General features: G+C 39.1%; 1 protein-coding gene across 3 annotated transcripts in view; it reads left to right on the top strand.

The window, feature by feature from the left end:
• dome (cytokine receptor domeless) overlaps positions 1–15111 on the top strand; it is a 351827-nt gene that overhangs the window by 49725 nt on the left and 286991 nt on the right. For all 3 annotated transcript variants that reach the window (XM_080276205.1, XM_080276204.1, XM_080276203.1), the window contains 3 exons: positions 3485–3636; positions 12543–12715; positions 13686–13869. In XM_080276205.1, coding sequence (XP_080132331.1) covers positions 3485–3636; positions 12543–12715; positions 13686–13869 — 509 coding nt within the window. The remainder of the gene's footprint in view (positions 1–3484; positions 3637–12542; positions 12716–13685; positions 13870–15111) is intronic.

The raw sequence follows: 15111 nt of genomic DNA, 5'->3' as shown, positions 1-15111 counted from the left end.
AAGGTTTGTATGATTGTGATTTTCTTATCACGAGTTGGAATATTGTATTTCGGAAGGTCATGACCTCCTGTATCTGAGTACAGTGTATTACCCACATGGTGTAAATTAGAATAAACTTCTATTCATATGAAGGTGTGAAAAGGCGTTAAGTAGATAATGAAAGGTTTTCTAATACCGTACTGATAATCACAATGCAACTAATCCCTTCCCAAGATACAATATTTCTCTCTCAGGTGATAGATTAAATGCATGTGTTTTTAAAAATAACCATAGCCAGCCAAATGGTGTATAATATCTTGCTGCTGTTGCTCATCTCTTCAAAGGTAAGGAAACTCTTTGAATGTGGGTGATGTCCTCGTGTGTTTATTTTTGCTGCCACCAGACAATTTTATTCAACTTGAGACTGGCATTTTGTATTGTAGGGGTTTATTAAGCTATATATAACCCCCTCAGTAAATAAAGAGTATCCTAAGGTGTATAAAATTATCAGGAGATGACAAGAACTAAATGAAAAGGACATCCCTGAATTCAGTGGGTTAAGTGCACCATACTTCCCAGTGCATGTGTATGTATTGTATGTACAGTATTTGACTACAAAATATGTGACTCACTTTTTATGTGGACTAAGATTCACATACAGAAACTGGAAATACAGAACAGAACACTGTAAACTGCCTTCAGCTTCTTGGGGAACTGTATAATTTCATTTTCTTTTCATGTTTAGGAAGACTACATATTGTTTTCTCCATATTTATATTTTTCATTTGCTTTTGGTTGTTACTGTTTTTGGCAGGTCATTAATAATTTGAATTAAACCTTCATACTAATATGTGCTAATCAGCAGACAAATGTTTAATTCATTAGCAAAGCCGTATAATCGTAAAACATCTCTGTACTTTAAATACACTATCATTTACATCCACTTAACCCCTTTAGCCCCCCCAACTTTTTATTTTGTTGGGTAGGATAATGCTAGGTAGTACAGTAAAAGTCCTCCAATCCAGCCACCTATAATCCAAAAATCGCAATACTCCAAATTTTTCAAGGCAATATTTTTCAAAGTTTTCTGGTCTTTTTTTGAAATTTTCTGGGCTTTATCTAAGGATTTATCTGGCTTCAACATGCTCATGGATTTGGATGTACTGTACCTCCTTGCAACTATTCTTCTTCACTTCAATGCATTTCCGTTGAGTAAAACAATAACCCCTGTCATTTTAAGTGTTTATTTAATGATCATATATGCTCGCGATCACTAATTTCTGCATGGGTGCCCCTTTCGTACCCCTGTATAGCCAGGGAAGACAGGAGGGGGGGACAAAATGAGCTCCACCCGCCTCTACCCCAGCTCCCAACCCTCCCCCATTCCCCTACCCAACACAACCCCCCACTCATCATTCTTAACTGGTAGTTAGATCTTAAGCTACCTCATTTTCTACACTCATTCACACTACTAATACACAAACATTAAACACTAGGATATGTAAAAAGTATATTATGTAACTATGAACATACTGCAGCAAGAAATTAATGTATTATAATGTTGACAGTAAAACAAAAATGTTAACAACGGCCATCTCAGGCCTCATGCATTGGGTGGTTGCGTGTCTGTGTCTGCATGTTTGGGTGTGTGTATGTCTGTGTGTTTTGGTGTGTGTGTGTGTATGTGTGTGTGTGTGTGTGTGTGTGTGTGTGTGTGTGTGTGTGTGTGTGTGTGTGTGTCAGTCTGTCTGTGCATGTTTTTGTTTATTTGTGTGTGTGTGTGTGTGTGTGTGTGTGTGTATGTATGTATGTATGTATGTATGTATGTATGTATGTATGTGTTTGCAAAGCAGTGCACCCAACACATGAGGCCTGAGGTTTCCGTTGTTAACGTTTTTGTTTTACTTCCAATGTCATAATGCATTAGTGTCTTGCTGCAGCGGGTTGATAGTTATATTGCATATTGTACTTTTAACATGTCATAGTTTCTATGTTTGTATTAGTAGTGGGACTAAGAGTGTTAAGCATGAAATCAGCTTGAAATGTAATTGCCGGTTAAGAATGACCAGTGGGGGGGATTGGGTAGGGGTATGGAGGAGGGTTGGGAGCTGGGGTAGAAGTGGGTGGAGCTCATTTCTTCCCCTCCTCCTATTCTCTGGGTATACAGGGGTAGGAAGGGGGCACCCCTGGGCAGAAATTAATGATTATGAGTGTACCTGTTTCTAATGTTCTCAGAAGTCCCTCCCAATAGTCTGAAAAAAAGCAGTAGTCCGAAAGACCCTCAGTCCCCTGCCATTCAGATTACAGGACTTTTACTGTAGGATAGATAATGTATGGTTGCTAAAAGTTTTAGACACACGCTCATTTACCCACTTCATCCCAATTTTTTTTCATCTTATTTTATTTTCTCCCCAAACCTCATACTACCTTTACTATATCTTTTATTTAGCATAGAAGAGAAATCCTTGGACTAAAGGGGTTAAGCTGAGTTACACAATCCCGAGTAAAAACTGGAGGATACTTTCAGGTTGTATATGGTTAACCCTTTCAGTCTGGTGGCATAATGACTTATTTTGTTGTTGATACCACTACATGATTTTATTGAACTTAGGTCTGTAACAGTGAAGGGATTAATGAAGGCTTTAGCCAACTCCTTCACTTCAAAACTTCCCGCCAGAGCTGGAGATAATCATCTGGTGGTAGCAGTATGAGTATAAAATACGTAATTAGTGTGAAATGGGTAATTTGCCGTAGTATAACAAACCTGCAGTGATTACCATCATCTCTTACCTACTCTGTACATGTGCCTCCGAGAGTGCAACAGTCTCTTCACTCTGATGACATATTGCTGCTACTAAATTATTGTATATAGCTCTGTAGAGCTTTTCAAGCTATGTATTTGATCATTATAGTTGTCATTAGCTCCCTTGGTACTAGAGGTCTTTTCTAAGATGAATCACATTCCCTATAGGTAGGAAGAGTATAATGATAAAATATGCCATTGAACTGAAAGGGTTAACATTAAGACATAATCGTTGCACATCAAGACTTAAGTGGAAACTGTCTTCTTCATGCCTATTAGTCAGGGTTACTGGTTCACTTATAGTCCTATAACTCTTTCAGTATGAGCAGTCTTCCCATAAACTGAGCAGATTTGCCTAGCAGTGCATTAGATAAAATAATTAATCACATACTGGTACAGTACTTATGAGTTTACAGGAAACTGTTTCTAATTTCTTCATTACATTAGATCTCTCAACAGAGTATAAATGTCTGATGGTAGAAAGAGTAAAATGAAAGAAGAGGGGTTGCATACTGGAAGGGTTCTTATTGTAGCAAACCAGAATTTGCTGATCTTTCCAACCTAAAACTTCATTCCGGTTGATACAGTTCAGAAATTCCAAGAACATGAGAAAAAACTGACCCTAGCTTCATTTCCCATCTGCTCCCTTCTGCCCACATTGACTTTATGACCCTTTTTTTTTTTTTTTCTGCAATTTCACAGGACATGCCCCAAAAAGATAGCAGCAAGATCTTGGTGTTTTATAAGCCAAAATCATTTTCATGGAGGAAGAGATGCTATGATCATGACATTTGTTGCCACTAATCAGTTATCCGAGAGAACCTATGTGCACAATGTCAGTATCTTCGAAAGTGGTAAGTGTATCTTAAATATGTAATTATACTTAGAAATAGGGTTTATCCGGTTTGCACTGTTTCAGATCATTTGGGTAAATTATCTGTATTCTGTCTGATGATAGATTAAGAGGTATTTCAAAGTACAGTACCCATGCTTCATTGCATTGCTGTAGTATGTAAAGAGTATTTATATGAACTTTTAAAGGTAATCTGAGGCAAACCATTAGTTTTGTATTACAGTACTGTACAGTGTGATGCAATTATTCATTTGGCTGAAGTGAAATTTTATTAAAATCCCCTAAAGGATTATTTTACTCATTTTAACACTCGGAGACCAGTAGCTTGAAAGATCAATATTTTAAATTGAGCCAGTCCTTGAATGAAACTTTCAGTCCTTGTAGATTTATGACTCCAGCACTCCTGCTGTATATATAGATCGCCTGTGCCATGTCCCCTGCTCTCACTTCTTGGCTTTAGTATGACCTGGTCACCTGGGTCACCATGAGAAAAGAGGGCCTGGGTACAGTACTTCAAGGGACTCTGGGTATGATACCTAGTATGGTACATCTTCCAGTATGCACAAACACATGCCCATATAAATATTTATTGGTACATTTGGCAACAATAAGTGAAAAAATTGGCAAAAAAGGATTTTGATGAGTTCAGTGGAGATTGTTGTTATTGCTGTTGTTGTGCTGCCCTAGTCTGTCTGATTGAGCAGACTCATCAACCATACTCAAGCAGCTGGCCTGTGCAGGGTGGTCCCATGCAGTGAATTGATGGTCCCATGTGACTGACGGCACCTTGTCACAGTGAGATGTGGAGGTTTGGCTCCTGGATGGACACCACATTTGCATCTCCCCCCAGTTAACAGTTAATGAGGGCATCATATTAGGCTCTGCGTCACTCCATTATTTGTCTACTGTACATATGGTTACTGGGTGCCACCCAACATTGTAAATGGTTTCCTGAGTTACAGGAAACCGTTTGGCATGCCACTTTGTGTAGAGCCACGTGAAGCGGAAAGGAAAGTAATAAATAGTGACAACAAGGCTGGGAGAAACAGGATGAAAGGAGGACAGACACAGAAAAAGAGTTACTGTAAACTGTCACTTTACTGTACCCTGCTAGAGTGGATATTGGATTTAATGAACACTTCAAGTCCCTGGACAAACTCCTTTACATATTGGATACCATCTGATAGATGGGAAAAACCATGCAGACCTTCCAGACAACTCTGACCAATTGGATCAAACTGGACCACTTCACACATGTGAGATGGCTCAGAACACAGTTACCAGTGCTGGCGACATTCCCACCCTCACCCACACCCACTTGGGCTAATCATGAAGAAGTGATATGACCTCTGTCTATCTATCTGTCTATTGCCAGGTGCCATTATCCTGTGTGGGGTGGCCATTTGACTTCGAGTTAAATGTTTTACGAGGAGGGGCACTAACCCTCTGCCAGCCCACTTGTTGACACATAGGGAACACATATGAGTTGGTTATATAGTTACCACCGGCATTGTAAATGGTTTCCTGGCTTACAGGAAACCTTTAGGTTGTGACTTAATGCAGGGCTACCTGAAAAGGAAAGAAGAGTAATAACAAGTGACAGGAAAGATGGGAGAAGTAGGAAGAGAGGAGGGCAGATACAGAAAAAGAATGATAAAGGTGAAGGAAGTAATAATCACTACATCAGGTGAGTGGATGATGATTGCCACCACCTGCTCTGACAAAGGTGTGAAATTATGGGCCAAATAAGTGTAAATTAGGTATAGTTTTCCCTTTTAGTTCTAGAATATACTATTTCTCTCATTTATTTTTCATTATGTGCTTGAAATCCCACTTCAGGGGGGGATCATCGGACTTACCAGATTATTGCCTTTATTGAATTGGGCTTCCCTCCCCCCAGTTGATCTGGTATAGGGAAAGATTGCTAAACATGAAAGAAGTAGTAGCAGAACTACTTGGAGTGGATTCTAGGCACCCCCACCAACCACCAAATGGAGATTGAAAGATACAATTTGTGTTATTAGTCAGGGCTTCCCCCTAGTTGATTCAACATAGAGAGGGTTTATGAGACATGAAGGAAGAAGTAGCAGAGCTACATGAAGTGAGTGGATGCTAGGCACCCCCACCAGCCACCAAGTGGAGATGATGAGAAAGATACAGTTCATGTTATAAGTCAGGGATGTATTGCCTAATAACATTGCTTTTTCCAGTTGACTAATATTGTACAAGTACTGTGAGCCAAGTTGGGGAGAACTGGCATATCAGCATTATAGGTTGCAGTGGATGTGTGATGGGCAATTTTTTTGTAACTGGGTGTGGACTTAGCAAAGTTTCATAACATAAACGGAAAATTATAATATACAGGTATTCAGCTTAATCCTGCATTATCCTTGAACATGCGTGGGGTTTCATTTACTCGGGACTGGTCTTGGAAGGATCATTTTACATCTCTTGTAAAATCTGCTTCTAAGAGATTAGGTGTGCTAAGCTGACTCTATTCCTTCTTTACCCCTGCACAATTGTTGACTTTATACGTGGGTTTTATCTGCCCTTGTGTGGAGTACAACTCTCATGTGTGGGGAGGTTCCCCACATACAGCTCTTCTCAATAGGGTGGAGTCAAAGGCTTTTCGTCTTATTAACTCTCCTCCCCTTACTGACTCCCTTCAGTCTCTGTCTTTTCGCCGCACTGTTGCATCTTTATCTCTTTATCTCTTTTCTATCGCTACTTCAATGGTCACTGCTCCTCTGAACTGTCTGCATGCATTCCTCCACCTCTACAGCGGGCACATAGCACCCGTCTAGCAGCAAACTCTCATCCCTTTTCTGTCCGACTTTCTAATGCAAGAGTTAACCGTTACTCCCAGTCCTTCTTTTATGCAACAGGCCAACTGTGGAACTGTCTCCCTCTGTCTGTATTTCCTGCTTCCTATGATCTCCAGTCTTTCAAATGCAGTGTGTCCAGGCATCTCAAAATGATCGGATCTTGAATTTGGCTCTCTCTTGTATTTTGTTTTTCTCTTGGAGGGAACAGTTATTGTGGGCTCATGGCCTTTGGTTCCTTCTTCCTCACATAAAAAAAAAAAAAAAACTAATTCCTCTGTTATTTCCCTAATTTTGTCAGTAAGTTTACTACGATATACTTTTCCTATTACACTAAGAAGACAAATGCCCCTATGATTACCACACACATCATTTTCGCTTTTTCCTTTGTACAGGGGAACAATTATACCTGACTACCAATCCTCTGAGACTTTACCTTCCTCACAGGCCAATCTGCACATTGTCCACATCCATTCTACTACTATCTGTCCCCCATGCTTCAGCATTTCTCCACTCACTCTGTCATTTCCTGAGGCTTTCCTCATTTTGACATTCTTATTTGCCTCCACAATTTCCATCCTACTGGTTTCTTCCTCTCTTCTCACATCCCTCCTTCCCGCTACTCATACTCGCATTACTTTCATTCTCTATGTTCAACAATTCCTTAACCCCTTAACCACGGGGCGTCACTTTCGTGACGCTCGGGAGCAAGGGATCATACCGCGGGGCGTCACTTTTGTGATTCTGTGTTATTTTGAATTCGCCCGGGCTTTCAAGTGGTGGCTTGTATCATCTATCAGTACTACCAGTGTCCAGCTATACTCAGTTCTGCTAATGTCATCTGCACTCCCATCCACTGTTGACAATTTAGCCATTTTTCCCCCTGTCCTTGACTTCCCTCCTTACCTCCCCTCCATTACCCTCTCCTCCCGCCTGCCCAGCTGCGCTGCCCTACACAAATACTGGACAGCTTTTTCCACTCATTTTATCCATTGAAATGTGCCCTATGTGCTATTCTTATACATAATAATATATAAAAGAAAGAGAAAAGGTAATTGATACAGCCATATGTCTGGAATGGGATAATCATCACCTGACAACACCCCACGTGCACTCGTTCATTAATTTTCCCTGTTTATTTACCCTTGAAATATGCCATATGACCTATTCTCATAACAAAAATATACAAGAAGGAAGGGAGAAGCCTAAGTGATATTTACATTCACCTGGAACTACCTTATTTATTATGTATTGTCTAGATTTCCTGCCAATCATTTCATAGCATATAAATTAGCAGCTGTCACCACGCTGACATTGTCAACCCTTCCTTGCCCCTAGGCCACATCATTCAGTTTACTGTCATCTTTCAAGGTGAAACCACGTCCGATTCGCGCCTGTCCTTAGCCCCTTGCAAAGGGCCCTGTGACCTCTACCCCTACTAAACCTCGTGTGGGAATGGGTAAAGGGCTAAGTGACTCTGCTGTGGAACGTGAACTGGCTAATTTAGCAATGATTATGATGGACAGTGACTACAATCTTTCTGGTGACCAAAGCAGTGCAAGTGGAAATGTAAATAATGTGTAAATAGCAAGTGAAAGCAATGCATGTAAATAACTGAATAGTGGAAAATAGTTTCATAAGTTACTGCAAGTGACAGTGCATAACAGTGTAAATAAAACAGAAATGTAAATAATGTTAATAAAGTACAGAATGTAAATAGAAGTGTAAATAGTCAGTAGTATAAAAATACAAGTATAAATACTTGGAATAATGAAAGTGAAAGCTTTTCTCTAGCAGTAAAAGTGAAAACTTCGCTCTCTACGCTAGTTTACTGAATGGGAAAGTGATTGCTTGGAGTGAAAATAAACTACTAGTACTGAAAGAAACTTATGAATAAATATTGTATATATGAATAAGTGTAATAAAGTACTAGAAATATAAAGTGTGAGTGTGTTTATGAATAATAAATGACAGCTCCGCTTCAGAATACCATCGGGGAACGAGCGTGGGTGGAAAGCTCGTATGCGCTTGTAATTTACATTGCTTTCACAGTGGCTTTTTTTTTGGAATATAGATTCCAAACTAATTGAATTCATAGAACAGTGTTTGTAGTTATAATATCAGGCACTGGTAACCATTTTACGAGGTATCGGAAAGTGTAAAGTGGAGACTTCGTTACCCAACTTCAGAAGTCTCCACAAGTCCTACAGTAGTTGACGAAGGTTCAACAAATGTCCCAGGAGAAAGCTGAAGGTATGTGCCATATGCTTATTTAATTATAATATTCTAGGACTAATAACTGATTTTTGGCAAACATTTTTAAAAAGTCAGTCAGAGCGCGATTATCCTCGCGGGACGCACACGGCACACTCCCGACATCCCTGCGGTTAACCCCTAAAACGCGGCTGTGTACGCGCGATCCCCCCCCTGTGGCGGGGTTGTAGCGGGGTCTGAGTACCTGTGGAAAAATATTTGCCAAAAATCATAGATTAACCCTAGGGCATTAAAATTTTTATGGCATATATTACTTACATTCAGCTATCTCCTGAGCCACATGTTGAGCCTTCGTTGACTACCAAAGGACTTGTGAAGACTTGCAAAGTTGGGTAACAAAGTCTTCACTCTCACACCTCCAGAAACCCGGTTTTCTTTCTACCACAGCCTCAGTCTGTCACAGTACACTTTATACAACAACGTAAAGGTAGTTAGGAATCCGTATTTGTACAATAAGCACTGAAAATAAGGCTAAAATCAACGGAGCGTACGGCCGACATGCACTGTGGCGGCGGTTTTCCCATCACTCAACAAACATTTCCATTTTCACAGCTAAAAACATGTATACTACATTATTTTCAATCATATTACTTCCCAAAAGATCACCACGGCGCGCTTTTATTCTGCCTTACGTCCGCCACTTTATTCTCGTTCCTGTCGGCCGCTTGCACTGACTGGGAAGAGCTAGAACTCGCCATAATCTCACTTTCAAAGCCTGCAGTAAACTGACACTAAACAGAGGCAAAAGCTAGTGTTACAACTGGGGAAACAAGCGTTTCCTAGTAGCATAAACTGCTTGTGAGAGGAGATCGCAGATTTACAGTTCTGAGCGCTCAGAGCGCTGCCATGTATCACAGCCAGGCTGGCCGGGCCGTGGTAGGGGGGGTACGGGGGGAAAACGCGATATTTGGCAACAACTGAGGTCAGTAGTACAAAGGTAAAGTATGCTAGTTGTAGCTAGAGGATGGTGGTACTGATAGACAATACCAGCTGGAGCCTGCTTGCCCGCGGTTATTCAAAATATACTAAAATCACAAACGCGACGACCCGCCGTCCTGCCCTTATGGCCGAGCGTCGCAAACGCGACGATCAGCGTTTTAGGGGTTAAGGGGTTAAAGTGGTCTTTACGTCTGCTCACTTTTTCTCCCTTCTGCACTAGTAATCTACCATTTTTATCTCTCACCCTCTCATATTAGGGTTGCTCGAACATCCACTGCCCTTCCTTGTATCTCTTTTATAATCCCATCCATATTCAGATTGAACAACCATTTAGACATGACATCCCTTTTTCAGTTCAACTTTCAAACAGATAAATTCACTTATTTCACCATCGACATGCATTGCAGCCTTTGCCTCGTCATACATACTCTTCACGGCATTCAGCAACTTTCCATTTGCTCCTTATATTCTTAATATTTTTCATATTCCTTGTCTGTTCACCCTGTCATATACTTTCTCCAAATTCCATGAAGGCCACATACAACTTCACTCCCTTCTCTAGAAACTTTTCCATTAAAGACCTAAGAATATCTGATCTACTCAGTCTATTCCCTTCCTAAAACCTCCTTGTTGTTCACTAGTTAATTCCACTGTTATTTCCCTAACTCTATCAGTAAGAATTTTACCATAAACTTTTCCTATTACAGTAAGATGACAAATGCCCGTGTGATTACCACACACTTATCCTTGCATCAGCTACCTTACCATCTTATTTCTGTATCTGGTTCTTCAGTACATTCTTGTATGGTAGGGAAGGCAGTGATGGTTCAGATACTTTAAAAAAATATATATAAAAATTCAGGTTTAAGCAGGAGTGTAGTCTGGTTTATGTTAAAAAGTTGCCACATCATTTTTCTCTTTAGGCTGATAATACAAAATTCATAGCTCTTTTCAGTTTTAAGCTATAGTTAAGGAAACACAAGTGACTAAATTGTCCGAACCATCCTACCAGTGGTGATGGTTTGGACAGAAGGGTGGGATGGTTCGGCCATATGTATTACTCGGCATATTCTTAGAATTGTGTGAGTTAGACTGGATAAAAACAAACATTTATTAATTCAAAGACATTTCATTTTCCTAAAGTACATTATTAAACCTTAGAATTCAAATGAACCACTTGATAATTATAAAAAAAAGAGAAAGAAAATATTTTTAACTGAAATAACCTTCACCAGATTTATTAATAACTGACCTAACCTTTTACTTTCTGCTTCAGAATTATTCATAATTAGCCTTTCTCTCTCTCTCTCTCTCTCTCTCTCTCTCTGTGGAATATTGACTTCACTTTTCACTTTCTAGGCATTATTTCAGATTGACTAATTTAATGCTTTTAATGCATATTGTAGCCTGCAAAACTGTAATAGAAGTTGTAAAAATATAAACCCTTCCTTCTTTTCACACTTTGAGGAACAGGTTAAATAAACAAAATTATATATATTCCCTGATAACTATTAAGTATGGTGTTTCACTATGTGTTCAAATTTAAATGATCAAAAGAAATAGCATTGTCATTTGATAAGGTCATGACTTGGTAATACTGGAAGGATAGTTCAGACTGTCCGAACCATCCCCCTCCTCAACTGTCCGAATCATCCCGAATCTATGTAATCAATTGATGGGTACTCTCAAGTTTCACCCAAGAGAGGTTAACATTTGTTTTTCATTGCAATAAGTTCTACATGCAACACAGATTCACCCTGATAATGCACAGTTTGATGCTTGGCATATTCATAAAGGTAGAGCATACGATATACGCTCAAATTATAACATAGGAGATGCAAAAAAACACAAAATCTGACCTGCATAAAAAAGTGAGGCATTTCTAGCTTGAAGGTTCCATGTGGTCGAAGTAAACAAACTCTCCCACTTTCACGCAACATCACTTGGCCCTAGGTCCCGTACATTTCTCCGGGAATTCACTGTCCGAACCATCACCGGCCTCCCCTGTTTATGTAATACATGGTAGAGTTAAATTAATAGCATAAAAGGGAATAATACGCTGCAGTATGCAAAATATATCGTTTAGGAAGGGGTGCTAGAAAGTCTGTTAAGCTGATGAGAATATGAGCCCTGGTGGTGAATTCCCAAGATGAAGCAAGGTGTCAGAGGTGACTATATTGGTGGTGAGAATTGGAACTGTTAGTTCCATCTTTGTGGGGGATTTTTTTTTTTTTTTTTTTTAACCAGATTATTTTATTTAGCATGAGTAGGGGTTATGAAAGCCTCCCTGATAGAAAAATATTTTAAGCAGAGTAAAATCATCAGAAGGTAGGAAGGGAAAAAAATAGTAGATTCAAAGGGTTAAAGTTCTGACCCCTGACCTCAGTAGATGTGAACCCAAGAAACTGTTGTAGTTCAAATAGGTAATCTTGATGCTTCTAAGAAATTGCTTTCATTGTTATGTTGAAGGATTGTGTCTGCAGGGAAAATGGGAGGAATGAACTGAGCTGAAGTGTTATGGTGTGAAAAATGACTTCACAGTACAGGATTGGTTGTGAGTTGTATTTTGTATGGGTGCTCATGTTGAGTAGGTATGACATTATAAACTCATCTCTCTTGAGATGAAATTTTTTATGGGTTTAACATCTAGAAATGTAGGATGAAACTGTTTGGGTTTTGGGGCAGGGTAACTGTACTGTACTATCATGGAACTGAACAATTTTTTTTTCCCCCCTAAGGATTTTGAAGGGTGAGATAGGAAAGAATCTATTTTTTACAGATTATAGTACAGTATTTTGGAGAAAGTGAGGAACCAGCTATTTTTATTTTGAAGGAACATGATTGTATATAATTTTTTTCCCCTATTCTATAGTTATTCCAGACCATGCTGAGGGTTTGGTGGCAGAGGTGAAGGGGTCTCATGAAGTGTCGGTGTCTTGGGTTATGCCACATCCCATTGACACTTTTCCTGGCAATGTAATCCAGGAGTTGTCCTATAGAATGAAGCAGGCTGGAGGTGCTCTCACTGATGATTATTGGCACTTGGTAAGTGAACATACTGTACTTATTTTCATATTTCCCTCACCATATGAGGCTTTCTAGCATCTCGTCTTTAACCACTTGAATCCAGGTGATGTTTGTTTTAAGATTATTTTGCATACAGTTGATTTTATTGAATTTAACTTAGGAAGTACTTTTCACACTGAAGAGTTTATTATTGTTATCTCTAACCCTGCCAGTAAAAAAAATAAATAAATAAAGTCCACCCTGAGCTAAGTAAAATCATCAGGAGAAGGCGAGGCTAAAATGAAAAAGACTCTCCTGGTGTGATTGGGTTAATGATTTATGTAGCCTACTATACCTTAATATTCTCGTGTATGTTATCTGTACCTTTAATGTCAGCAAAGTTTGCATCAGTAACAAAGATGATAATGTGACAGGCTGAAATAACATTGTATGGAAGAGGTACTAGGGAGCTTCCATAACCAAAGAGAATATGGACCAAAATGCTCTATAGGACAGTCAGAACCCTGCAAAATTGAGTATGATTGTCTCAAAGCACTTATGTGATGTTCCCATGATTTTATTTGCTTTATTATGTATGTAAGACAGTTGAAGTTATGCTCTCTCTATTACCAGCATTAACCCCTTCAGTCCAATGATGTTTTGTGTTTTATTCTTACAACCTCCAGATGATTTTCTTTAGTTATTGAGAGATTTTTTTCCAATTGGAAGGGCTAAATACACTTGTCATTAATTTTACTGCTAAGATGTCCTTGTAAACTGAATGAAACAGTCAGGTTAGCAGGAATTATAATTAAAAGTACAGTATGTCATTGGACTGAAGGGATTAAATGCTGGTAAGGGGAAAAAAGCTTGTTAGGGACAGAAGATTGCATCACTGGGTTTTGAAATTATTGCTCACTACTTTCTTCATTATAATAGGAATGTGGTTTGATATGAATGCCTGCATTTGTACATAAGTAAACTAGTAATATTGTAATAATATTCACAGTTTGGCATGTGGGAAGAGAAGATGGAGCAATTTAATCCAACAAAGAAGTTCTGGAAAACGGTTGACGGACTACATCCTTACGTTGAGTATGAATTTAAAGTGAGGCTCCACACTGGGGTGGGTCCAATCAGAGAGAACATGTGGTCAGCCCCAGCTAATGTTACCAACACCACTGCTGCAACACGTAAGGCAACATGGAGCAAGAAATGAACTGCTGATGTGAGAGAGAGAGAGAGAGAGAGAGAGACAGATACAGAGGCAGACGGACAGACAGACAGAGACAGACAGACAGATAGATAAAGACAAAGACAGAGAGAATGGGAGGATAAGGAATGACTGATAATCTTTGCTTAAGAGAGATTTAGTTGGAAAGATTTGAACAGCAAAAATGTGAATGAAGGTTGCCTAGAAGACAGGCTAGGAAATAGTAATCATGTGAGTTGTGAAGGGACCAAAAATTGTTGTAGCTAGATGAAAATTAATCTCTTCAATCTGGACCTTCTTTGCCCCCTCCCCCCCTTTTTTTTTCAAGTTACTATATCCCAAGACTGTCATGGTTAGAATTAGTCCCAATAACCTCAACATCACTGGCTTGTCTTTTATGCAATATCTGTATTTTGGCTAATCCCAGGTAATTATATTTACCTTATGTAAGATATCTCTGGGCAGTTTATGTTAAGAGCAGAATTTATTCATCAGAAAACTAGACTGTGAAGGTCGAGTGAAAAAAATGAGTGGCTGCTCACTACATAATATAAATAAGTTTGATAAATTATAATAAATTTATAATATGGTGTGTTGTACAGGTATATGCTAACTGATGTGTTGTTAATGCAATCAGTCAGGAGAAAGAAAGAATACTGACCATGTAGTATATACAGTAGAGTCCTCATACAACATGAGGTTGGTTATGCAGAACCTCGTGCAAAATCAATTTCGCGCTAAAACGTGACCTTTATTTACATGTAAAATGGGGGGTTAGGTTCTAGGAGCCTTATATATTTCGTTAAAAGTATATTCAAAGATAGATTATTACAAATACGTTTACCTTAAGACACCGAAGACAGTGTGTTTACAAATGAGCTCACCGACTGGACACATCAGTGCATCGCTACTGCATTCTAACCTAACCTGACTGATTAGTTTTGCCCCCTAATACTCCCCATAAAAATTTAATCACCAAGGATTGCCACTAAGCCTGTTGAAAGTCCTCATTAGAAATCAAGCAAAACTTTGACCTAAACAAAACATGAATAATGGCCGCCCAGCATCACGCATATTTCGTCATGAATCACTTTCAGCACTCATTGGGGAAAAAAAAAAAAAAATGCAGAGTGAAACTTTTTGAAAGCCATCAACAATAAAGGAAAAAACAATAAAGAAGTCATCAGCATGGAGTGATTGTGTATCTCACTTCTCAGATACA

The sequence above is a fragment of the Coenobita brevimanus genome, chromosome 64, assembly GCF_032717465.1.
Source record: "Coenobita brevimanus isolate Jiangsu-jjx chromosome 64, ASM3271746v2, whole genome shotgun sequence".
NCBI lineage: Eukaryota > Metazoa > Arthropoda > Malacostraca > Decapoda > Coenobitidae > Coenobita > Coenobita brevimanus.
This window is presented reverse-complemented; position numbering and strand designations above follow the sequence as displayed.